Genomic DNA, 26,070 nt, shown 5'->3' with positions numbered 1-26,070 from the left:
ACAATTCTAAAATGCAGGCAAAAGGGAAAAGAAGAATGGTAATGGGAAGTTGTCTGTTGCTACTATGCTTTAGAAGACAGGTAAACTATTAACAGGTAAGGTAATATTTTACTTACACAGAATATGTGTCACAGGAGCCTTCACAGGAAGGTATGATGATAGGAATGACTGATTTACACTGATTATGAATGATGTATTGTTTCTTCAGACTAATTTTACAATCATGGGACAAGAGTACACCTGAAAATAAATGTAGGAGAGGAGCCTACTCACTAAACTTTAGCTAATTTGTATAAGAAAAAGTAGAAGTAGAAGAAAATACAGCCTGTGAATCAGCAGCATTCTTGGACTGGATGTTGCCCGGTTCAGGGGGAGGGCCTTCCAAGGGCAAGACTTCTGAGGTTTCCAACAGGTAGGGCTTCCCGGGATGGCACACAGTCCCTCTCCCTGTATCAGCCCATCCTTTTCATGATGAGGAAAAGGATGGGATGGCATGTGGTGAGCAGAGCACATGTGGGGGGACAGAGTGGTGCATGCAGTTGGGGGGACAGAGCTGCATGTGCACATGGGGATGGAGTGGCACACATGGGGGACAGAGCAGCATGCACGTGCATGCAGGGATGGGGCAGCATGTGCAGGAGGACAGAGTGGCACGCGCATGCAAGGGGACAAAGTGGCACACTTAGGGTGGACAGAGCATGGGGGATGCTCTGTGCAAGGGGGGTGATTGGGTGTCACCCCCCTTCTGGGGTGTCACCTGGTGCAATCTGCACCCCCACACACACTTCCTAGTGATGCTACTGCTGTGAATGGAACACCAGTTTTATTTCACTAAAATATTTCAGATGTAATTCCTTGAAGGCTAGTACAGATCTTTAATTATAATTCACAAAATTTTGGACCCTTTCGGAGTACACAATTATAGTTCTATGATTCTACTTTTAAAGCCATGGATGAGTTGATGTGATTTGTAGTTTAGGAAGCAGCATTAAGAATCCTCAATCAGAGAGCTCCTCAAATTTCTCAACAAAGTACAAATTCCAGGTTATCACAGGATACAGCCATGACAGTTAAAGTGGAATCAAAGTGCTACAGCTGTCATTACTTAATCTTCATAAGGAAGGAAGGAATACAATGCATAATTTTCTTCCTGCTGTATGAGAACAAAAAGATTTCTGCATATTTTTTCTATTGTTAGATTTGGGAAGACTTTCAGGGAATCCTTTTGCACAGCAATACAGATGATTTTTTGGTGAAAGACACACTGTTTCCTGCACAGTAAACAAATTTTCTGAGCAAAACAAATAAATCAATAGTGTGTGTGTATGAATGAAGGCTACATTTAATTTTTCATAAACGAATTGCTCCAAAAGACTTTCCAAAATGCAAAAAATCTCATGGATGCTTGGTTTTTCTTGATTGGATCTCCCAAATGTCATGAAACCTTTGTTTGTTTGTTTGTTTGTTTTTTGTTCAGGAAACAAATACTAATTAATCTTTTTTCCATCCCCATGTGTAAGATGGACATCATGAATAAAACATCCTTCATTTGTATCTACAGACTGTTATAAATACCAGTGAGTTTTTCTTTTCCTTGGGCTTGCCATCTGTGGATTTGAGGTTCCACAGATGACAAACCCCATTGTTTTAATGGACATGTGTGCACACTGCCACACCAGCGGACATGCACATGTCACACTGCCATAGAAAACAATGGAACTTGAGGTCCCATGTTTTTGTTATCTGTGGGGGGATCTGTAACATACTCACAGGTCTCACAGCATCCATCTGGAGTTGTCTGCAAGGTTCCCTGTTTTGAAAAGAAATATGACAGTATGTCAGATTATAATATTGCTATAATAAGCTAAAAACAACACATGCCTTCTCTAACCACAGGTACAAAGTGGCCTAATTATTAGTCCCAGCTAGAATAGACCAGCTGATAGAATAGACCAACTGAATCAATGAAACGTACAGAAATATTGATTTACTAAGTGTCCATTGATTCAAAGAGTCTATTGTTGGAGCTAAGCACTACATTTAGGCAATAAACTTTGCATACTGGAGTACAGATTATGTCGGCCTCCAGATGCTGGATTACAACTCCCATCAGCCCAAACCAGCCTAGGCAATAATGAAGGATGATGGGAACTGTAGTCCAACATATGCAAAACCACATGTTCTTCACAACTATCCATCTATCAATTTAGTACATTGTCATGAGGTTTTTGCTGTTGCTTTGTTTTACAGAGGAAGGGGTAACAAGGAACTGGGAAAATCCAGCACTTTTATGCTGGGTTTATGAGTTTCCAGCCCTATTTGACTGGGCAAAACAGACTTCCTTTTCCTGTTTGCATGCAATATCGAAACCACTCCTTTATCACACCAGTAAGAAACTTATTTCTTGCTCTCTACAAATTCATTTCTATTCCAGCGAAATGTTCGGGATCAGTTCCTAAAACATTTTCCTATCAATTCAATAATGATCAGGATCTGTTTATCAAAATATTTATCCTCTCAAGTTAATTCCCTGCTTCAAATAACTATCTTTTAGAGACAATAAATATTTTAAACATAGAATCCAAGGGGTAATGAATCCTCTGGTTCTTTCCATTACATGCAGAAAATTAGAGAAATCTTCCTTTTTTTTTCTTTGTGTCATTTGTGCCACTTCTTTTCAGTTTTGCCTTCTGTAGTCCATGCACCAGCAATCTGTATAGTGCTTGTAGAGCAACTGTTAGAAATGATGAGTATGAGGTGGGACAGACCATCTGAAAAGGGCAGCTACTGGCGCACTCGTTACATAAGTGCCACGTGGCACCATGCATATGCCGTGCAGCCCTTACATAACAATGGTAGAGCCCGTGTACACAGGGTGCCACCATTGTTATGGCACCATGTGGTTGCTGCGCAGTCCCTAATCCTAAAATCGGCACCAGCACAGTGCTTTTGCACGATCTGTATCACACCTATAATGGCATGCTGCAGTCCTCCATAACTGAGCAATGGTAGGGATAGGGAAATCTCTCAGTTCTCTCTTTTACAATCACTTTAAAAATCCATAAAAACTTGTCACTATTTTTTTGTCCTGAATAAGCAATTTGCAATTTTGTTAAATGACTCGAAAACAAATTTAAAAAAAAAAACTTCCCATTCTGCACCAGTCAAATTCAGTGTGTACAGTTTTTCTGAGAGTGCCAACATGGCATATTGGTTTGAGTGCGGGACTAATACTCTGTAGACCAAGGTTTGGATCCTGGCTCAACCATGGAAACCCACTGGGTGATCTTGGGCCAGTCACATCTCTCAGACTCAGAGGATGGCAAAGTCCCTCTCAAGAAACTTGTCAAGAAAACCCCATGATAGCCTTAAGGTGGCCATAAGTTGGAGGCCACTTGAAGGTCCTCAACAACAACTAAGCATAGAGAGAACTGTGTTGTACCTGCCTGCCATGTATATGTCAAAGAGGAGGAGAATTTTTTTAAAAAAAGTAACAAGTTCTTTTCAGTGCTATGGATCTTAGACCATTATCCAGTCTGCCATTTCCTATCTGGCTCATTCAAATAAAATGGGTTTTTCATACTGGACTATATTACAAATGTTAGCTGAGCTGGGAAAAGCAAGGACTGCAGTATCCATACTTACTGGGATACAGTTTGATTGATCTAACACTTGGCAAGCCTTTACTGTGCTGCTCAGAATAAACTGATCTGATAACCTGGTGCATAGATACTGAGTACAGTTATCATGTGGATCCTTGTAGGTCTGCCCAACCTGCAGAGGAAAAAAATATATCCAGAAATAGATGGTCGATATCTATTTAGAATTCTTAACACCATATTTTCTATTGCTACTATATAGCCATTTTAAAGGTACTTAGAAAGGCAAGATATGCAATTTCCATAGAAATGAAAGTAAAACAGATGTCTCCAAAACCTTCAGGTACTAGAATTCATCACTGGATAATTTTGAATATTGCAGCAGATTTGATTTATATGCAGAAGTTTGCAATAAAAACACATATCCACAAAATGTGAAATACTGGCTTACTTCACAATTAGAGTAGACCCACTGAATTAATGGGAACCTGGTAAGTCAGCTTACATAAGGTCCATTAATTTATTGTGTCTACTCTTGTTGCAACTTGGAATTAATAACAAGATGTGAATCTCATGTTGTTCCCCCTGCCTCATTATTCCTGGATCCTAAAACCAAATATATTTTTTGTATTGAGGATAATCTGACCTATGCCAGTGTGTAGTCTGTAGCAACACAGCTTCAATCAGTCTTGGATGATACTGATTTTCTAGACCCATTTCAAACCGGCTTCCGGGCGGGCTACGGGGTTGAGACTGCCATGGTCGCCCTGTTTGATGATCTCCATCTGGGCATGGACAGGGGAAGCATGTCCCTGTTAGTGCTCTTAGACATCTCAGCGGCTTTCGATACCACTGACCATGGTATCCTTCTGGAACGCCTGAGAGAGTTGGGAATCAGGGGCACTGCGCTTCAGTGGCTCCATTCCTACCTCTCGGGCAGATTCCAGATGGTGCAGCTGGGGGACGTGTGCTCCAATAAGAGGGCCCTTACATCTGGTGTCCCTCAAGGAGCCATTCTGTCTCCCATGCTATTTAACATTTACATGAAACAGCTGGGAGAGATCACCCGGAGACACGGGGCACGGTGTTATCAGTACGCTGATGACACCCAAATATGTTTCTCTGTGTCTCCGACTGATGCAGTGACCAGGGATGGCATCTCTCCTCTGGATGCCTGTCTGGAGTCGGTAATGGGCTGGATGAGGGAAAACAGACTCAGTTTGAATCCAGAGAAAGTGCTCGTGATAGGTTCCCCGACCCCGGGGATGGCTATTTCTCCACCTATCCTGAACGGGATCACGCTTCCCGTGAAGGACTCGGTTCGCAGTCTGGGTGTGCTCCTTGACTCGTCGCTCCACCTTACATCTCAGGTGGATGCGACGGTCAGGAGCACCTGTTGTCAGCTTCGGCTGATACACCAGCTGCGACCCTACCTGGGCCGGGGGGACCTTGAAACAGTAGTACATGCTCTAGTAACCTCTCGATTGGACTTCTGTAATGCGCTCTACATGGGGCAACCCTTGTACCATACTCAGAAGCTTCAACTGGTACAGAACATGGCAGCAAGACTGGTCACTGGATCCTCTAGGACCAGTCATATAACACCGGTTCTTAAAGACCTTCATTGGCTGCCTATTCGCTTCCGGGCGCAATACAAGGTGTTGGTTTATTACCTATAAAGCCCTAAATGGCTTGGGCCCAAGATACTTGGAGGACCGCCTCTCTCCATACAATCCGCCCCACACACTCAGGTCAGCCGGGAAACAGTTGTTAAGAGTTCCGGAAGCGAGATATTCCACCACCACTCAGAGGGCCTTCTCCATCTCGGCCCCTAAGCTCTGGAACTCGCTCCCTGGCGAGCTCTGCTCGGCCACCTCTCTGGACCAATTTAAAAAGGGGCTCAAAACACACCTGTTCCAGCAGGCATACCCCTAATATCCCGAAGTACTCCCACCCTCCCCTCTCTATTGCACTATTGTGCTAGCTGGAGATGTTAGTGTATGTAGCAGTGTTAATGTTTTATTGATTAATGTTTATCGTATGTTTTATGGATTGTATATTGTTAAATTTTTATATGCTGTTACCCGCCTTGATAGTTGGAAAGGCGGGCTAAAAAGTAAATTATTATTATTATTATTATTATTATTATTATATGAAGAATGCCCAATTAAGTAACTGCTTTCAGACAATCATATGTCATTTTAATAAGAAGAGATACAATCAAATATTTTAACTGTCTGCAAAATTGCTGAGGCAGCAAATACTGAAGCAGTGCAATATTCTGGTCTTTTAAGTGAGTTGTGTTCTATTTTTACCATTTTAATTGTCTTTTAAAACTGCTTTAAATTCATGTTTTTAATATGATTGTTTGTTAATTTTTTAAAAAAATCAGTGTTATATTTTGTTTTAATTGTATTTTGTTTTAACTCATATTATGAGGAGCCTTGGGTGCCATATTGGGAGAAAGGGGGGCTGTAAAATAAATAAATAAAATAAAATAATTATTTTATTACACTGAGTGTTTTCCCCTCAGGAGGTTTGAGTCCCCTTGAGTGCAGGGGTGGAGGGGGCAGAGGAAGAAGTCTGTAAAGGGGAGAAAAAACTACCACCCCTTCTTTCTAAGTTAGTGCTCTTGTCAGAGATTTCTCCACCCCATCTGAGGCCCAGAGACAAAGAGTCAGGACAAGAGATCAAGGCCAGGCTTTTAGACCTTGAAGTGGTACATATACCCCCTTTACATACAGCCCCTTTTGTCTTCTCTTCACAGAAATATGAAGATTTTCCTTCTTTTTTTTTTTTTTTTTTTACAGGAAGGGAGGAAAGGAGGGAGGGAGTGGAATGGAATGGAGCATAGCATTTTCAATTTTCAAGGAGAACTTTACTAAAGATCATGACCTACAATAATAATGCAGTTATTTGTAATGGAAATAAACAACATACTCCAACGGTCACTATTCCAGATGATAGTTCTGCCACACATTCTATCTGCACACATTCACCACAGCATTTTCCTTCTTCCTGGACATAGCGGAAACCCTGAAGATGAAACAATGTTGACCGTTAAATAGCAAACAGAGCCTTATCTACATGACAGTGTATCTAGGAATTCCTTTGCCCATTCATTTCAGCATATGGCAGGGCTTCTCGGAGTATTTGATGTGATGGGTCAGCTGTCACGCTCCTCCCTCCAGTGCCAGTGACTACTACCATGTTTCTACCCTTTGGTTATAACCATTTTTTTTTTCTTTTTTCAAAAGTTACTGTGGACAGACGATCCATTTTGATGGACCAACACCAGGCCATGGACTACTACTTTGAGTAGGACTGGCATAAGGAGAAGATGTGCACATACAACGGAATGTATGTCCAGAACTGTTCTTTTACAGACCTGAACGAAGAGGGGCTCAATGTGCACTTTACAGCTTCTCAATTCAACAGCTAGTCCCTGGATTGATGTAGTTGGCTACATTCAGTTATACATCTTCAATCCCCACTGTCAGTTCAGTTTTTTATACTTGAAATTTTGACTCTGTATTCATCTAACACTAGGTATCCTGAATTTATGAGAATTTCCCAAACATAAAAACCTTTATGCAAAAAGGTCTGCAAGATTTTTTTTTCAATCTTGCATTTTCCACTGGAAACCCTCAAACTTATCAAATCCAGTTAAAGAATTGTGACAAATGTCTCAGTGACTCTGTAGGGAAGAGCCTTCACCTTGCTTTGCAAGCCCCAGCCTTCACTTATGCCATCATCAGTGTGCATCAAGGTCAAGACATCTCTGACAGATGCTGTGAGGTATGCAAATACTGGGTGAGCTCATTCCAAATTCTTATGAAGTTCTCATTTCTGATGAATCAGTATGGACTTTAGAGAAACACAATGAAAACCCATCCCTCACACTAAGAAATTTCTATGGAAGAACAGAATTCTCCCTCAGATTTCTGTTTACTCCATTCCTTGTATATTGCTTAGCTCAAGAAAGATCAAATTTAATACCAGAACCAAATATCAGCATTAACTACTAAGCACAACTTTATGGCTTCGTTTGTTATTTTGTGTGTGTGTGGATTTAACAACTTAAAGTTAATCACAGGAATCAGTTGCACCAGCCACCCTAGAAATATAATTTAACACAATAACAATTGGATAAGGACAGGTTGGGACTGCAACAAAGAAGGGAGCTGCCAAAGTGACTACTCGCCTGTTGACATTCAGTAGAGCACTTCACTGGTGAGCACTTAATTTCATTGGTTTTAGTCTTAGGATCCTGTGCTTCAGTGCAGATGCATTCTTCACAAGAATCAGAATGTACCAAGGAGCCAGGCTTAAATGAGACATATTAAAGTAAACCAGGAGAGATCAGTACATAAGTTCAACATGTGAACACCCAAATGCTAAAAACATGGAATCTATGATTTACAACAGTTAATATTAAACAGGTCCAGGCTTTTGGAGGTCAAGAAAAAATAATATATTAAATATAATCCCAAATTAATTTAAAACCAGCCTTCCATGTGCACCTGGATTCGAGTAAAACTAGCAATAGCAGCAGAGATCTGTATTAGATGCTAACTTTGTATTTTTATTTTTTGAACATGTTTTTACCTTTAATTGTACTTGTAAATTTGGCTCATTGACTTTGTCCTTCTTAAATGTGTTTGATGTGTTATGTAATGAATTGCTTTTAAAAATCATGAGGCACTTTTGGCTGAGAAAATGTGCCATACAGATTAAAGCTTTTTTTTTAAATTATCCTTTGAAATTATTATTTGTCCCAGAAGAGGCTATTTGTGCCCCATTTTTACTCTACAAAGATTTGGGGGGGGGGGATGGGTAATCTCAGTGAGAGCCAGCATGGTGTTGTGGTTTGAATGTTGGACTACACCTCTGGAGACCAGGGTTCAAATTCTGACTTGGTCATGAAAACCTGCTGGGTGACCTGGAGCATATTACACTCTCTCAGCCTCAGAGTAAGGCAAACATAAACCTCCTTTCAACAAATTCTGCAAGGAAAACCCTGTGATAAGGTCACCGTAGAGTCACCATGACTTGAAGGCACACAGCACAATTATAGGTCAATAGTTACAGCAACATCCTAAAAACACACTAAGGAAAGCAATACTCCTTACCTGATACTCAGTTCCTTGAGAAACACAAACATTTTTTGGTCCTGTATATAAAATAAATATAATGATCACATATATAATAGGTTTCATGGGTTCATTTCTCTTTTTTTTTTCTTCTTAGATAAGAGATAATCAGCAAAAAAAGCATTTTTAAAAAAAAAAATCCTGATTATCAGAATGCATAACTTTGTCCGTGCCAGAATGCAACTTCTAATTTTGTGAACATTACTCAGAAATAAGATCTACAGAGTTCAATTGACTTATTCTCAGGTAAATACATAGAGAACTGCAGTCTTAATCCACATCTACTCCAAAAGAATGAATGCAACTTTGATACATACTGCAAAAGTAAGTGGGACAGCATGCATCTTGAGAAGTGATTGTTGCAATCTGGAAGCCTAGGTTGCATTCTTGTTTGTTTGGAGAACAGGACTTTACATCACATTCTACAAATGAAGGAAGAGAAAAAATACCATATATTCAGATTTAATTTTCTCATCCAGGTGACATGAACAAAGGCAGAACCTGGAAACAACTTCCTCCTTTGAGGTGGGGGTATAATCTTCCAGTGTTAATGCACAGAGAGTGGAACACCTTCTCTTTATATTAGTCCTGGAAACATAAGGGACCTTTACCATCCTATGTAAAAGGCTTTTCCAAAGCTCACTGAAGCAGTTTCTTACCACATACTGTCTCTGTACAGCAGGGGTCTTCTGACTGTATCTGCACTACAGGGACAAATCCTTCCTTGATGCAAGTGGTTGGTGGAAACCTGGCACAAACATGAGGTGTACAAGAAATCTCCAGAGTTTCCTTGCTGCAGATGCAAACCTGACAATCTTTTTCCCAGTTCTCTCCTGGCTGTATAATAAATGTGAAATAAGTAAACCATTGATCAGCACAATTCGTAATTCTAGGAATGAGTTTGTAATAAAAAAAATTGACTTTCTCTTATCTGGAATTCCAAACTCTGAAATACTCCCAAATCCCAAATTGTCTGCATGGGTGGCTGAGGAAGTGACACTTTTGCTTTTCAATTTTTCAGTGTACACAAACTTTGTTTCTTGCACATAATTCTTTAAAATATTACATGTAAAATTACCTTTAACCTATGTTTATAAGATGTATTTCAAACATAAATGAATTTTGTGTTTAGACCTGGGTCACATCTCCAAGATATTTCATTATATATATGTAAATATTACAAAATCTGAAGAAAAAAAATCCAGAATCCAAACACTTCTGGTCCCAAGCATTTTGGATAAGAGAGACTCAACCTGTAGCAACTCTGCACTGGAAATTTTCAGGAATTGATTTTGTTCAGTCTCTGGAGAGATAATTAATTCATGGGGGGGATTTCAGGCTTTTCTTGAAATTACTCAGGATTTTTTATTGTATGCTTTCCCCTTTCAGATAAAGACATTTTTTTCCAGTCTTGAGTTGGTGATTCCAACTGTACTCAGGCTTCTGGCATTACATGGATAAGTCAACATACCATGTAAAATTGTCTTGCAAGAGATAAGATCTACAGAACATTGTACAGTATGGCAGTAGACTGTTTGTACTCCTTACCTCTCTCACTAGTCCATCAAGTCCTTTGCAACCTACAGATCAGGGCAATTAGAAAATGAAATCAGAAAGAAAGCAACAAAACTGCATTGCAGACACAAACATATAAAAATGAGACTGACAAAAGTGTGCAAAGTGGAAAGATGTTTCCTGCTTACACCGCCTTAACACAAGGATTATTCAAATGGGCATTCAACTCAAGCTGAATGCACTTGACTTTCTGCTTCAGTTTTCTTTTTTATTGCAGTAGTCTTAGTGTTTCAACATCCTTTAATAGACAGCCATATAAGGGGCAGTTTGGACTGACTGGACTCTTCCCAATACCATCAGTTTTCTTACCGCAGACAGTGACGCAAATACTATCATGGTGCTTCAGCTGGATCAATCCATCAGGGCAGAAGCATCCTTCAACAAATTTTCCTTGAATGTCACCTTGTGGTAGGTTGGCACTGGAAGCATTTTTTCTATAGTTAACAGAGTAAAGTATTGGGGGAGTACAATAATTCAGATTTCATTCCATTTGAATGTACTGAAGAGCTAGAAACATGATAAAATCAGCAAGAATGAAATTCTTGACTCTATGAAAATATCTTTAGATTCAGGATTCTTTAAAGGTAAGCCTTCTATCAGTCCTAGGCTGATAGTGTGGACTATAAATCTCCTTTCAACTAATGCTTAATGCTCATCAAAGCACTGATGTACAGAAATTACTGGTTAATTAATAGCTCCATATTTTTTTAAAAAATTGCATGGTAGCAGATAACATGTAGTGCAAAACATAAATTGCTAAATATAACAATTCAGTTCATACAAAAGAAATGTACAAAGATTTGCAAAAAATAATATCCATGTACTTTTATATGTGTAGCAGATTAATCTTAACACAGGGAGAAGGACACATTTTCGAGCTATGAAAATCTGCCTTATAATGTAGTTTTCTAGATGTTTAATACTATTTTTCCAATCTGAAGAATGTGGCTTTGAGTATTCTGATGTCATGGCTATTTTCAATCCAACACAGTTTCTCAGATTTATTGATGAATGTATTAAAGGCACATAACACAATTTTCATATTATCATCCTAAATCCATTTTTAAAAAAACATAATTAGAGCAGACTCAATTTATCTAAGTGCTGAATTACCAGATTTTCAGTGATTTAATAACCCTACCTTAGTTTAGGCAAACAATGGGATTTTGACCTTTCTATTTAGTGTATTTGTCACATTTTATATTCTCATCTATAACCTTCTTGATGCTGCCTAGGCTTGTAATATTTTGCTTAAGTGGCAAATTAGAAGATTTTAAAAATCTAAATGCTTTACTTTTTAAAAAAGCACACTTTTGGCCTGGAAATTCTTTGAGGAGAAATATTTGACACAGTTATTATAGTATCCCTTTCTGAGAAAACCTGAGTGCTGAGTGCTGATCAGATGAACACACAGGAACAGAAAATGTTTTCTTTGGTTACAAATCTTATGAACAGCTATCTGGTACAGACTTGCCATTTACAGATTACTTACCCACTAGAGCAAGTGATCCTTTCCATCTTCCCACATGGATTATAGATTTGGTCTCCAGAGCATGTCAGTTCTGTGAAATATTAATTTATATGATTTGGTATGAAACTTGCTTAGATTTTGCATTTTCCAAGCTTAAAATGTTTAATGATGACTAAATAAGGAATTGAGAAATATATTCTAGAAATCCAATTCCACTGGGAAATCCTCATGTACACTAAAGGAGAGGAAAGCTCCCTTAATGTCATCATTATTTTATACATGCAAAACTGGCCTCCTCCAATAATGGAGAGATCATTGCATGTGAAGGTTAATCTTGGGCAGACAGGCAAGTAGCAAGGGCAGCAGCAAGCAACAATTGTTATAAATTGCCATCACCTTCCCTCTGCTTCTGTGCAAAGAAAAGAAGAATGTGCAGGAGGGGGTCACTGCTGTAGGTACTGTTGTAATTCTGAAGAGGGGACCTGGAAGGAGTCCAATTATATATATAGAAGGACACCCAAACAGAGAGAGCAGCTTTCTCACCTCCTCTGCCACAGAAGGAAGTCACAGCAAAACAAAGAAGCAGAGATCAACAAAGGCACTGGGCCTTGGAATTCACATATAATACAGTAAAGACTTGTGTTTTTAATAGTAAGCAATCATAGTTTTTAATAATGTTGATGTTAATTCCCTTATAACTTTTGGAAATTAATGTTTTAGTTGGATCTTTTTAAAATTAGTATAAGCTGCCTTGGATCCTATTTTGGGAGAAAGGTGGGATATAAATGCAATCTATCCATCTGTCTGTCTGTCTCTCTGTCTATCTATCTATCTATCTATCTATCTATCTATCTATCTTTTAGTTGGATCTTTTTAAAATTAGTATAAGCTGCCTTAGATCCTATTTTGGTAGAAAGGTGGGATATAAATGCAATCTATCCATCTGTCTGTCTGTCTGTCTGTCTGTCTATCTATCTATCTATCTATCTGAAATGATATTTCTGTTGTTGTTAACCACACTCAGATTGACTTCATGGTAACCTTGTGGATGAGACATCTCCAAGATCCCCTGTCCTTCATTGCTCTGCTAGGGTCCTACAGGCTTATGTCTGTGGCCTCTCTGGTTGAATCCAACCACCTGGTATGTGGGCTTTCTCTCTTTCTGCTGCACTCTGCTTTTCCTAGCAACATTGTCTTTTCTAATGATTGATGCCTTCTCGTGTGGCCAAAGTACAACAACGTCACTTTGGCCATCCTGGATTTAAGGGAGAGGATGGGCTTAATCTGTTCTAGAATCCCTTTGTTTGTCTTGGCTATCCATGGTATTCTCAGCACTCTTCTCCAGGGCCATATCTCAAATGAATTAATTTTTCTTCTATTGACTTTCTTTAGCATTCACATCCATACATGGTGACAGGGAATACAATGGCCTGGTTGATCCTCACTTTCATGTTGAGAGTTATATCTTTACACTTTAGGATCCTATCCAGTTCCTTCATAGCTGCCCTTCCCATTCCTATTCTTCTAATTTCTTGACTGCAGTCTCTGTTTTGATCAATATTTGATCCAGGCTGTGAGAATCCCTTGACTATTTCACTTTTTACATTATCTAGGATGAATTCTTATAGATCTTCCATAGTCATTATTTTTGCTTTCTTAATGTCTTTCCCAAATTCATGGCTGTGTAGAGATTCCAATCCTGGTTTCCAGAGTCATAATCCAACAAGTAAACCACTACACCAGACTGTCAACATTTTTCCTGACAAGCTCTTCATCTCTAACAGCTACATAGCAAGTAGTAACAACATGATGTCCTCCACACTAACAGTAGTGGTACCTCTTGAATTTGGTTAGCAGAGATGGCTGAGAATTTTGTTTACTTGGGAGTCATTCAAATGTCTTCTTTTTTTTAGCACAATGATGCAAATAATCTCACTCACACATTCTGGGTTTGTTAGTCACACTATAAAACTGTATTGATCTGCGAGTTCAGTTGTTCACATAGGCAAGCATTCAAATAAAGTTGAAGTCAACAATGGATGCATGTGAACAACAGAGATTTAACTCAGATTCATCTTGGATTATTTTCACAGTGTGAATAACCTCTTTGTATTTTAAAATTTGTATTTTCATCCAAATTCACAATGTTCTTCATAAATGGAACTGAAAGAAATCTGAGATTTTTTTAAAAACAACAACATAGAATATGAGAGAGAGAAAACTAACCTGACAAAGACAGACTTATATCTTGAAGGTACCCAAGAACAAGCCTGAGAGACAAAAGCCTACAGAGCAAGCAGACAACAGAATCCAAATGTACTAGGCAACAAAAAGGAATGCATTCAACAATCCACTTGTCAACAGATTGGGAAGCCAGAAAGCTCACCGCACTTCCTATTGGTTTTGCTTCTCCAGTCCACACAGATCCCATGAAAACCACACAAGGTTGCATAGGCCTGCAGATTTCCACATTCAGTGCTCTGCTTTGGTGAGGAGCATCCATCCATAACACAGGCATCATAGTAAGGCCGTGGGGGAACAGCATTGTGACATTCTGTTAAGTTCCTTGTTTAACAAAGAAGATGGTATCATATTTTATATGTTGGAACAATATTTTCAAAAAACAAGACATAAAAATTAATTAACTGTGAAAAAACTTGTGAAGATTCCAAATTTGTGGTCAAACAGATGGGCAAAATAAAGCAGTTTCAAGCCACTTTGAAGGTGGGGCATTTAGCTGATGCAAACCTTGAAAACAGCTGAAAACGGGACCAAAGCAGAGCTCCAGGGCTAAAATCTGGAGCAAAAAGAAGCCAGGATAGTCCAACTCAAGGTACAAAATGTGCATCTCTGCACCTGCATATAAATGCCCTTACGCAAGTGTGAGCCTGTGGCAAAGCAATTCAAGTATGACAATTAGAATGGATGTAATTACAACATACACAAACCAGACAGTCCAACAGGGGGCATGGGGTGAAGATGGGCGAGGGCAGCATGGGAGGATTCCATGATTTACAGCGCTTTATAAATAAAGGTTAATAATAATAATAATGATGATTGTGCTTTGCCAATATATCACTTGCACACTGATGCCCTCTATGGGCGCAGCATCGCACATGCAATTGTGTGGCTGATCTAAGGGGCGGCCAGCCAATGGTATGGCATCTGGGCAGATGTGGGAGGTACTTGGAGATTGCAGGTGATGTGTTTATGTGACAGTGCACATATATGGATTGGAAGCAAAAAAATTAGCCAGTGGCATGGCTTGATGCCATGCCATGCAGTCGGCCCATGCTTATTTAGCTCACTTTGGAGTGCGCCATGTAGGTACTGGCATTTTGACTGGGATTTGGGGAAAGCATGATATAGCCACTTTTTTTGCCCATCTGTTCTGGCCCTATGACTACCATAAGAATATGGGATGGGGGGGGGGGGTGTCTGTTTACTGGAGGCCAGAAATCCAGCAGCACACACACACACACATACATGAATGGCCAGCATCCTATTCAGTAATTATCATGTTGCAAGCCTGACTTATGAAATTCTAAGTATGCTAATTCACTTTTACAGTCATACCATCACAATGGCCCCAAAGTCCCAAAACCGACTTTTTATGTGATGCAGTTTTTCAAGCCATACAGACCTGCTGCTGGCTGTCTCAGCACCCCCTGTCACCAGGAGAGGGCTGGACACAACGTTGCTCACACCCCTCTCTCCAATGCCTTGGAGATTCCTCAAGGTTGGCCTGCTTGTCTTAAAATGCAGTTTTAGGGAGATGTAGCTATGGCTATAGTGATGTAAGTGTGCTCTCATAGGTGCATCTCCTGGTGCAGGATTTTGGCTATATGTGTTATTATACTTAGCAGTGGACCCTCTCCCTAACCAGATTATAATGCACACACAGACACTTTCAACTGGTACTTAATCTTTCTCATATGATGCAGTGTAATGGGTTTTGTGTAGATGTGTTCTGCTTCATTTGAATTAAATTTTAAAAACAGAGAGCTATCATTACTATTCATTTATCTAAAGACTGAAAAACAACTGCTGAATGTAATTGCCTCAGCACTTGGGTGCCTGCATAAAGCTAGCCAGTAAATTATCACCTTAGGAGCAAAGAATGTAACATTAATGGAACATGTACATTACCAGATAAGTTTACATAGGGAAGGAACTACACAAGCAGCCATTTTGGATAGTGACATTTCAGCCTGGGATTGTTGAAGATGTTGATCTGAATCACAATGTCTAGTCACAAGGTCCATAACTTTCCAGTCCTTTGCCATCTCTGTGAAAGAATCTGCAATCTTGCCATTCCTTTTCATTGCATCATCTGTCTTTTTGTTGTTACATGTTCCTGACCACAATAAGAAGGGCACTTTAGGTAAAGACTAAGAAGTCATAAGTATCTGTAAATTATCTAATACAAAGAAGAGTGGTAGCAACTTACCTACAATGTTTATATATTTATAAAAATAATTCAAAGGGAAATAATAATTCTCCAGTACAGTAGCAGAAATAGCCTTATCCATGGTTCCTTACCAAGTCATTCTGTAATCCTTTTCCCAGTGGTGTCACTGATTGGCATCACCTGGTGAGGTAACTCATGGTGTCACACCCCACTGACCTCAACCCATACTGTACCATACAGAATCCTTAGTAATTTTTTTGTACTAATGTTACTCATATATCATAATTTCCATATATCACTGAATATAATGGCAATAGTTGTGATATAACCAATTAGCAAAATGTAAATTACACAGTCGGTTATTTGTATCCACTGGGGTTCCATTCTGGACAACCCTGCAGACATCAAATAACACAGTGCCTGAAGTCCTGTTCTCCCCAATGATGGGGTGATGCGCATGACCGCAGTGTACACATGCTGCCATTGGAGAGAATGGGGTGGGGCCATCCGCAGATGCTCCAATTCACAGATGGCAAGTCCACAGTTGAGAAGGAACAACTGTACCTTAAAATTACAATATAATATGTACTGCCTAAATGTATCTAGATGCACATAGTTTCATGTGGTTAAAGTGAAAATTTGGTAAGATGTGATGCTTTTAAAGAATTTTTTTAAAGAGTTTAAAAATTATTTATTTTTTTAAAAATGTGGTCCTCCCACTGAGCCTCTTCCCACTTACATCTCTTCCACAGAGTAACAGTGTTTTAAAGAGACACAAATGAACACCAGAGCCTGTTTCTACCAAAAGGCAGGTGCTTGGGGACCAGTGGTGTCACCCACCCTTAGGGTGTCACCTGGTGCAGACTGAACTGCCCGCAACCCCCTAATGGTGCCCTTGCCTCTTCTCCCACTATAGAACTGTTGCCACTCCAAGCTCAATCTTTTCTTCTGACTTTATCACAAAATAGAATATGATTTTAAAAACAGATATGTACCACCATCTCTCCTCCCCCTCCCACAACTTTTCCAATACAGACTATTAATATATTTTAAATTCACTTGTTGGTGCATTCACTGTTCCATCTGCACTTACCACATTGTCCCTCAGTATTGTTATAAAAAGTGCTGAAAGGCAGGCTTATATAAAAAGCTAGGTGTGTATAGGTGACGTACAGTCCAATTTCAGGTATTTTAACCAGCACATATTGACTGGAGGTTGTAATATCAAAACCATCATTTGAAAATCTTGGAGCAACTTCTTTATTGTTATACAGAACCTTAAAAAGGAATTGGAACAAGTCAATAAATTACTTCAGATAGTATGGATGGGCAAGGACTATAGCTTTTTCAAATGATAAAAAGATGGGGATTGAATATATTGTTATTAAACAATAAGAACTGTTTAAAACAGAAGTAAAAAGCCAGCATTAATATACCACAAAGAGACACCTACACTAAGAGTAGTGTTTTCCTTTTAATTTAGATCTTCCTAGAATGCACCATAATATGTTCTAAGGAATCATTTGGAAGTTTGATCTGATATTAGAACTTTGCTTTGACAATATTTATTCTTGAAATGTGTCAAGAATATAATGCTGGGGCAGCTTTTCCATAACTACATACACTCTAGTCATGTGTGATTTGTCACTTCCATTTTTTCCAAAGAGGGTGAGTTTTTTGTGCTCCTCCTGTGATAAGGACAGGTTTCATAAAGTTAGAAAGGTTACATCAAAAAATGGAGTAGGGAAGTAGAGGTTAACTGGTGTGTGCTGGCTTTATTTTCAGTTTAAGGGTCAGGTGACTACTTCTTCAGTTGTAACAGTAAAATGAGAGCACTCTGCCTGTACAAAGTTAACAAAAGTAAAATTAAGAACAGTTCACAAACAGAACATAGATACTTTTCAGTGACTGTCCATGACACTTGTTCATCACATTCTACACCAGATTATGAGAAAGCACAGCAGTTGCATAAGTGGGAAGGGAAAAAATCCTTCTGGGGAAAAGTAAAATCCCACTACTGGATGCCCTTGAATAAGTCATTCAGTTTCCCTCCCCTTCAGATTCACTTTCTCCTTAACAATTACGAAAAAAAACTAAACACTTCATAGGCCAAGATGTGTGAAAGTAATAATCACAATCATAATTGGATGGGTATCCATGTATTGAACAACAATCTCCATATCAGTAAAAAAAAATGTGGCATAATAATATTTCACCAACCTCACTTCCTTCCCTGACTTTATTACCCATCCATTTAACTGACTGGTTTTCACTGCACAATGCAGTTATTTTATGATATAAAATAACACTCTCAGAGGTTGCATACCCACTACAGAAATAATCCAGTTTGACACCATTTTAATCGCCATGGCTCAATGATATGGAATTCTGGTTTTGTAAGACATTTAGCTTTCTGTCTCAGAGAGATTTGGTGCCACAACAAACTACAATTCTCAGAATTCTGTAACACTGAGCCAGGACAGTTAAAGTGGTGTCCAACTGGATTATTTCTGCAATGTGGATGCAGCCAGATAATGTAATCTGGATCTTACCAGGTTGCCTTCTTTTCCATTTTTAGATCCACGTGTCAAAATGATGATAGAGTGGTTGTAAGATATGAAAAGGGTCATGGAGCAAACAGCTCTTTCTGAGGCTGCACAATAATGATTGTCCAGTTGGATCCAGAAGTTCTGAGAGCCAGGTCTGATTGGCTTCACCAAGAGATAAGTACAATTGCCACGAAAATTATAATAGGATCCATCAAACGTTACATAGTGCTGATTTCCCCATCCACTACAAGCACCTAAATGCAAATGTGTTACACATAGAACAAGAAGTCATAGAGCTAGAGCAAAAGGTTTTGAACATAAATCCATGTATTAGCATGCACGTAGATTAAAATATACAATCCAGTTTGTTGCTGTGTGCCTTCAGGTTGCAAAGACCACAGCCTATTTCAGCCAAAAGGCAGAAATTTGGTCCCACCCTCATATCAGCAGTGGTGTCACCCCCCCTTACTGTGTCACCTGGTACAGACCTGACACCCACACTCCCTAGTGATGCCCCTGATGAGAACTCATTATTCTATGGTAAGATCTTATGCTACCACAGAAAAAAAGTTAGCTTATCAAAAGATATGAGGGTGGGACCATTTATACTGGTTGTGCCTGGATGGAAATGAGAGTGAGCTTGTTGGACACTTAAGGCAGGGTCGGCAACCTACGGTCTGCGGGCCACATGCGGCCCGCCGAGCCATTGGGACTGGCCCCAGCTCGGTCCTGCCGTCGATTGCCGCCGCCAAAGGCCCCGCGGGGCCTTTGGCCTGTCATGGAAGTGTGCGGGGCCTCTAGTGCAGGCGCACGGGGCCATTGGCCTCCAGCACAGGCGCGCGGGGAGGAGGAGGAGGAGGAAGGAGCAGGAGAAGGAGGGAAGGAAGGAGGAGGAGGAAGGAAGGAGGAGGAAGAGGAGGAGGAGGAGGGAGGAAGGAAGGAGCAGGAAGAGGAGGAGGAAGAAGAAGTAGAGGAGCAGGAGCAGGAGCAGGAGGAGGAGGAGGAGGATTTCCATTCCATTTCTGCTTTGTTTTAACGATGATGATGACGGTGGTGGTGGTGATGGTGATGGTGATATTGATATGAGCCAGCTTCAGAGGCACGGCCAATGTAAATTGCTGTGATTTTTACAAACTCATGCGCAGTGAAGAAAAACCACAGTCCCTTGACCAAGTACACACTTCTGAGAAGTACACTTGGTGCAAGAACTGTGAAACCATCTTGAGATGTTCAATATGCATAGCCATGTGAACCCATGTTCAGTGTGAAACCCAAAGAGTTTGGTTATGCAATAAGCCTCTGAAATATGCAAGAGGCCATCTTAAGTAAAGCCATGTTCAATGCCCAAGTGTGCTGTTTGGAATGGGGGGAGGGGGGGTTGGCCAGAAAGGGAAGTCCATTTCTGCCATCTGTCTAGGAATAATGCCCAAATGTCCTCCATTTTGATCATGCCTAAAAAAGCATGCATTTATATTAACATTTTTTTTTAAAAAAATCATCCCATTTTTTCGCATGTCCTCCATTTTAAAAATGTGTCTTACATTTGAAAATGTTGTCCTATATTATTTAATTATTTATTTTTTGGCTCCCTCCCCCCCCCCCCCGTTGTCTGGGGGACACCAACCCGGCCCCCGGCTCAAAAAGGTTGCCTACCCCTGACTTAAGGTGTCATCTGGCACAGCCCACACACCCTGCACCTCTCTAGTGATACCCCTGGTGATATTGTGATTCCCAACCAGTGCTTGCAACTATATGAACAATGTAGCCCATGAATCAGAAGTGTTTCATTCACTTGGGGGCAGTATCTGTTATTTCCACTCAGAACAGACTGATTTCAGAGGTTATAAGACAGTTACAATGATTGTGTATTTTTTTAATTTTCTACCAACCGACATACCAATAAGATAATTTCAGAGGCTGGAAAAGTTACTTTTTGGACAGTAACACAGCCAAATAATTAATCCAATATTAACAGTTGCAAATTATTTTAGTGCTAGCATTATAAAAGGACATTTTTCAATATCACTTACACTGACTCTCCAAATTCCCACAGCAGTCAGATGTGTCATGGCTGTTAATAGGTGGCAATCCATTGACACAAAGTTTTAACTTTGGAGGTGGACACTGCACATCAGATACTTTAATGTGTTTGCCACCTAAGCAGGTGGCAACTTGGCATTTTCCGAATTTCCATGTTTCTTGAAACTGTCATCACATTAATTGAAAGAAAACCATAACAAGGAATTAATAAAATTTGCTCTGTCTTTAGCAATCAAAGACTTCATTCAATATTACTGTGATGCACATGCTCTGTCCAAGCATTGTACAGTTATTAATTTACTGTGTTTCAGCATCTATATCTAGCAATACAATTTATTTCTTGAATAAAATGGATTCAGATAAAGCTATTAAAAATGAACTGTCCTCTTGCAATTTTTCATACCATATACAAAGAAGTGTTTATCTTTCCTTAGCTAAGATAACTGCAGATAGTATCCATTCTGTCAGTAGTATCAAAGGTTGCCTTCAGGTCTGTAAAGGCAACAGCAATGCCTCCTCTTTGCTGGCATTTTTAAAGTCTGAGTAGCAGCAGGCTGAACCAGTCAGATACTGCCTTTGTGAGTGCACAGTCAATGATGAAATTAGAGTAGTCATTGAGTTGTCCTGATGCATCCATTGGCTGCACACCTCCAACACAACCTCTAACTAGTTACTTGTACAGATATAAAAAATACTTCCACACCTTCTCATGTTTGATGGAAAGTATATCTCAACACATCAACACCCACCAAGAAAATAGTCAACCGCTGTGAGATTTCTCACATTTGAAGGCTTTTTCCCCCAGTAAATTCATTTCCACAACTTTTTTTTCCAGAGAAAACTGCTTATTTTCTGTAGAAAATACTTTTTCTGAATGAAAATACTTTGTTGTTGTTGTTGTTGGGTGCCTCCAAGTTGCTTCTGACATATGGTGACCCTAAGGCAAGCCTATCATGGAGTCTTCTGGGGCTGGGAGCATATGACTAGCCCAAGGTAGGCCAGTAGGTTTCCATGGCCAAGCAGGGAATCAAACCCTGATCTCCAGAATTGTAATCCAATGCTCTCCTTGTACTAAAACAAGAGGGTTTTGCACAAATGAATTTTAATAACAGTAACAAAAAAAATAAAATGCAAAAAATGGATAACTAAATGTAACAAAACTCTCATCATCTCACCCAGTGAGAACTTCACTTCTGAAGTTATTTATTCTTGAATATGAAAACAAAATAAATGACAGTTTACCTCCATAGCTGCTGCTACTTTGATATAGCTTATTTTATTACACTTATATATCACCATTTTTCTAGGAGTGGGACTAAGATAGCTTGCCACAAAGTTAGAACAGATACAGAGAAAACCAGAGAAAAGCACCCACACTGCAGAAATAATCCAGGTTGACACCACTTTAACGGCCATGGCTCAATGCTATGTAGATCAGGGAATTGTAGTTTGTCGTGGCACCAGAGCTCTCTGATAGAGAAGGCTAAATGCCTCACAATTCCCAGTTCCCAGAACTCCATCGCATTGAGCCATGGCAGTTAAAATGGTGTTGACCTGCAGGGCAGATGCAACTCAAAAGTTGCAATGCTCCTGTTTCTATTCAGAATTTGCTCTACTTCATAAACAGTCTTAATTCTCTGTTTGGTAAAAGGGCAAAGTGTTAAAAAAAATTGATGGATGGATGCTAAAACAGAAGAAAATTAGTATGAAAACACTGTTGAAATATAAATCATTTAAATGTGCAATTTAAAGAACAATCTATAGCACTAATCTGTTAAAAGACTCTTTCCCAACAGCATAACAAGTGCTGTAAACCAGATAAAATAAAAATAAATTTCTGTTTAGCAAATAAAAATTAATTAAAACAATGCACTAAAAACAGAAATCCCTTTCCTTTGAGGCAACACCATATGTATGTGCTGCTTATTAGTGGTCATGACCTGCACTCCTTATCTGGCCTTAGCAGTACAGCTGATAATTTTGCAATGTTATTGCCCAGGACTGAAAATAAACTAATATTATGTTTATATTTTTTCTTGAGACATTTTCCACCATAAATATGCTATGGATAGTGCATCTTGCTCACCTTTCTAGGAGGGTCAAGGTCAGTGCAGTCACTCCCAGGTGTAAATGCAGGAAGAACATTACCAGCAGAATAAGGAGGAGGTTGCTTCCCACACTTCTGTATATTTCCTTTACAAGGTCTACTGGGGATCATGGCATGCTTGCTTGGAACTGCAGTGGTAGAGAATGAGACACATTCTCCAAAGCTGAATTCAGTCTGGCAAGTTGCATTACAAAAGACATAAACACACCAGCCTGTCGTATCTCTTGTCACAAACTGGATGTTGCCTAAAAATCCAGAAAAATTGTGAGTTAAAACTGTATTAGTCTTACGATAAAAGCCATTATACAGCACAATCATCCTTTTGAAAAATCAGCAATTTCTCATCAAAGTCAATTGTGACCTGTAATCTGTATACATTTAGAACAAGTGCAGGCACCTTCTGAGAATCTAGGAGCCATTTCCCCCTCCCTTGGACAAACTGTATCCCAGACCTGACTCCCCCCCCCCCCACCGGAACCTGGAAAAATGTCAAGTGCAATATGTCATTGTAATGTTACTTTCATGCTCATGAACAGGCTTAGGCTAAAGAAAGGCCCCTTCCTGTTTCTAAAAGAAGTATTTTCTAGCCTAAAACAGATCAGGAGGGTGCAGATCTTTGTAAATGGCACCCTCCTAGGCCTCTGGAATGTAATTGACCATTTCCCTTTATTTGGGGGGGGGGGGGGGTTGATGGCTCAGAGGAGTTGGAGGAGACCAGCTGCTTTATCACACTAAGGGGCAAACAGGATTTAAATGAGAGTTAAATGAGAGTTAACTAGGAAATGTCTGATGTTTATCACAGTATATTTCCTGTTTAACTCTCATTTAACTCTCGTTTAAATCCTGTTTTCCCCCTAGTGTGATAAAGCAGCAACACAATTGAGTTAACCAAGAACCCTGGAAATTCCATGTCCCTTATAAGATTGCACTTAGTGCACCTTTTGCTCTTGATGTGCACCTTCAAGTCATTTCCAACTTATGGCAACCCTAAAGTGAACCTATGACAGGGTTTTCTGGGGCTGACAGTGTGTGACTCATCCAAGGTCACCCAGTAAGTTTCCATGGCCAAGTCTCCAGGACCAAAGTCCACCTCAAACCACTACACCACACTGGCTGTCTATAAATAGGCACTTTATAACTGGGTGGGTGGGTGGACATTCAATAAATAAATAAAATGTAAAATATTATTGTTGCATGTTTTAAAGGAACAAGGGTTAAATGTTATCCTCTACTGGAGTGCTTGTGCTGACAGGTAAAGGCAGTGGGACAGGCAGAGATGTTGACAAGAAAAAGAGGGAAAAGGCAGCAGTGATGGCATGAGAGGAGAAGGCAATGAGCTCCATATACCTATTTGCCAAATAGCTGGTCTTCAAAGACAGCCTTCTCCTCCCACTGCCACCTCACATTCCAAGATGGCATACCATACAAGTAATTTCAGTTAAAACCAACCAGTTATAAAGTGAGAGAACAATGAAAAAGCAATTAAATGCCTGTGCAAATGGGAAGAAAGAAACATCACCTGCATAATGGAACATTACATGAGCAGTGTGCTGTTATAGGATTCCCACCAATGAAGATCATGTGTTGCTCTAAAGATTGGAATTTCAATTTATGGAATAAACAGTAGCAATAACAATAGCTGCTTCATACTGCACTAAGCAGTCTCTAAGTGGTTTACAACTGTAAGCTAATTGCCCCCAACAAGCAGGATACTCATTTTAGCATCCTTGAAAGGATGTCAATCTGAGTCAGCCCTGAGCCCCTGGCTGGGATTGAGTTTATGAGTGAGTGGCTGCATTACTGGCATTTAACCACTGCGCCACCAGGGCTCCGGTAAAGTAAAATAAGTGCAGATAAAAGATTTAAAAAAATGACTTCTTTACCATTGGTTATCAGCTGCCCATTTATGTTACAGAAACATGGGGAGATTCTGGTTTCTTGCTTTGCTGGTAAGACAGTGGAAGACATAGTCAATTTTCCTAAAACAATTCAAATTTGAAATTGTTACTGCACATTTGAAACCATTTCAAAACAAAAGATGAATACTAGCTGTGGCCTGTTACAAATGAGCCTTTTAGTATGGAGTCAGTCCATACTAGGGTTAGGAAGGTGTGGTGCTTCCGCACCCCCCTAACCCTAGTACGGACTGAGTCTGTACAAAATGGCGGCTCCCCTTCCACATGGGGGCCACCATGATGGCGTCATGACCGTGCCGCCTCTATACGGGGCGGCGCGGATGTGACGTCGTCGCTCCATGCCAGGGCGCTTAGTGCGCCCTTTGCGTGGAGCAGGAAGGAGCTCCGTTTCGGAGCTCCTTCCTGGTTTGCGGCGCCGCTTTGCCTCAAGGACACCCCTTTCCAGGCTGCGGGGAAGCAGCCTTTTGCCACTTCCCCACAGCCCGGAAAGCGGCGGATCGGAGCCTCAGCAGCTGCTGTTCTGGCCACTGAGGCCCCAATACCCTGGGGAAAGGGGCGGGTACAGGCCGCCGCTTTTCAGCGGTCTGTAACGCACCTGTGTTTGGCAGACTGCACACACATTAAGCAATATGCTTCCTTCTACACTATGTGCACAGGGACGTAGCCAGGATTTTAGGAAGGGGGGGGGGTTTCAGACTAAGTGCCACCATTATAATGGGGCTTGGGTGCGGTGGCGCAGCAGCCCACACCATTCATTTTTCAAATGGAGGGGGGGCGGACCCCAAGAAACCCGCCCCCCCAGCTACGTCCCTGATGTGCAAGAACTGGAACTGTGCCAAATCTAACCTGATGCTTTTAAAGGTGTGTTATTATAATTTTGTTTATCTTTCAAATGGAGATATCTTTCAGATCTACTAGCCATGCTGGCTAAGGAGAAAAGCAAGTTTTCCTAAGCTGTAGTACAAACTTTTATGAAATGAATGATAAAGACATCATTTTACTGAGAGTTGGTTGTTTGTATATTAGACTTTCCAAGCTTAAATCCACACAACTCTCTCTCTCTCTCTCTCTCTCTCTCTCTCTCTGTGTGTGTGTGTGTGTGTGTGTAGATGTGCAAGTGATCTTTGGACCAAATGTGGTCCCCAGGACCAAATGTGTATAACCGTTCTGTGTCAAAGCCTCTAAGCTGTCTTGGCCAATTTTTCAAATAGTGTCTGCTGTTTTCAGTTTGCAGATGCCAAAATAATAG

At 40.1% G+C, this 26,070-nt stretch overlaps 1 protein-coding gene across 1 annotated transcript in view; it reads right to left on the bottom strand.

The window, feature by feature from the left end:
* The window catches only part of LOC149314353 (mucin-5B-like), a 68,752-nt gene that overhangs the window by 1,117 nt on the left and 41,565 nt on the right, over window positions 1–26,070 (bottom strand). The window contains exons 25-42 of the mRNA XM_089520932.1: window positions 24,789–24,884; window positions 22,885–23,150; window positions 20,789–20,963; window positions 18,762–19,012; window positions 17,303–17,486; window positions 15,948–16,155; window positions 14,185–14,363; window positions 11,820–11,889; window positions 10,637–10,761; window positions 10,301–10,332; window positions 9,412–9,589; window positions 9,070–9,174; window positions 8,732–8,772; window positions 7,804–7,926; window positions 6,540–6,635; window positions 3,646–3,774; window positions 1,771–1,810; window positions 117–240 (exon numbers count right to left, since the gene is read on the bottom strand). Of these exons, the coding sequence (XP_089377058.1) occupies window positions 117–240; window positions 1,771–1,810; window positions 3,646–3,774; window positions 6,540–6,635; window positions 7,804–7,926; window positions 8,732–8,772; window positions 9,070–9,174; window positions 9,412–9,589; window positions 10,301–10,332; window positions 10,637–10,761; window positions 11,820–11,889; window positions 14,185–14,363; window positions 15,948–16,155; window positions 17,303–17,486; window positions 18,762–19,012; window positions 20,789–20,963; window positions 22,885–23,150; window positions 24,789–24,884 (2,422 nt within the window). The remainder of the gene's footprint in view (window positions 1–116; window positions 241–1,770; window positions 1,811–3,645; window positions 3,775–6,539; window positions 6,636–7,803; window positions 7,927–8,731; window positions 8,773–9,069; window positions 9,175–9,411; window positions 9,590–10,300; window positions 10,333–10,636; window positions 10,762–11,819; window positions 11,890–14,184; window positions 14,364–15,947; window positions 16,156–17,302; window positions 17,487–18,761; window positions 19,013–20,788; window positions 20,964–22,884; window positions 23,151–24,788; window positions 24,885–26,070) is intronic.

This window comes from Sceloporus occidentalis, unplaced genomic scaffold, assembly GCF_023333645.1.
Source record: "Sceloporus occidentalis isolate IW3139 unplaced genomic scaffold, rSceOcc1.0.p SCAF_4, whole genome shotgun sequence".
In the NCBI taxonomy this organism is placed as follows: domain Eukaryota; kingdom Metazoa; phylum Chordata; class Lepidosauria; order Squamata; family Phrynosomatidae; genus Sceloporus; species Sceloporus occidentalis.
This window is presented reverse-complemented; position numbering and strand designations above follow the sequence as displayed.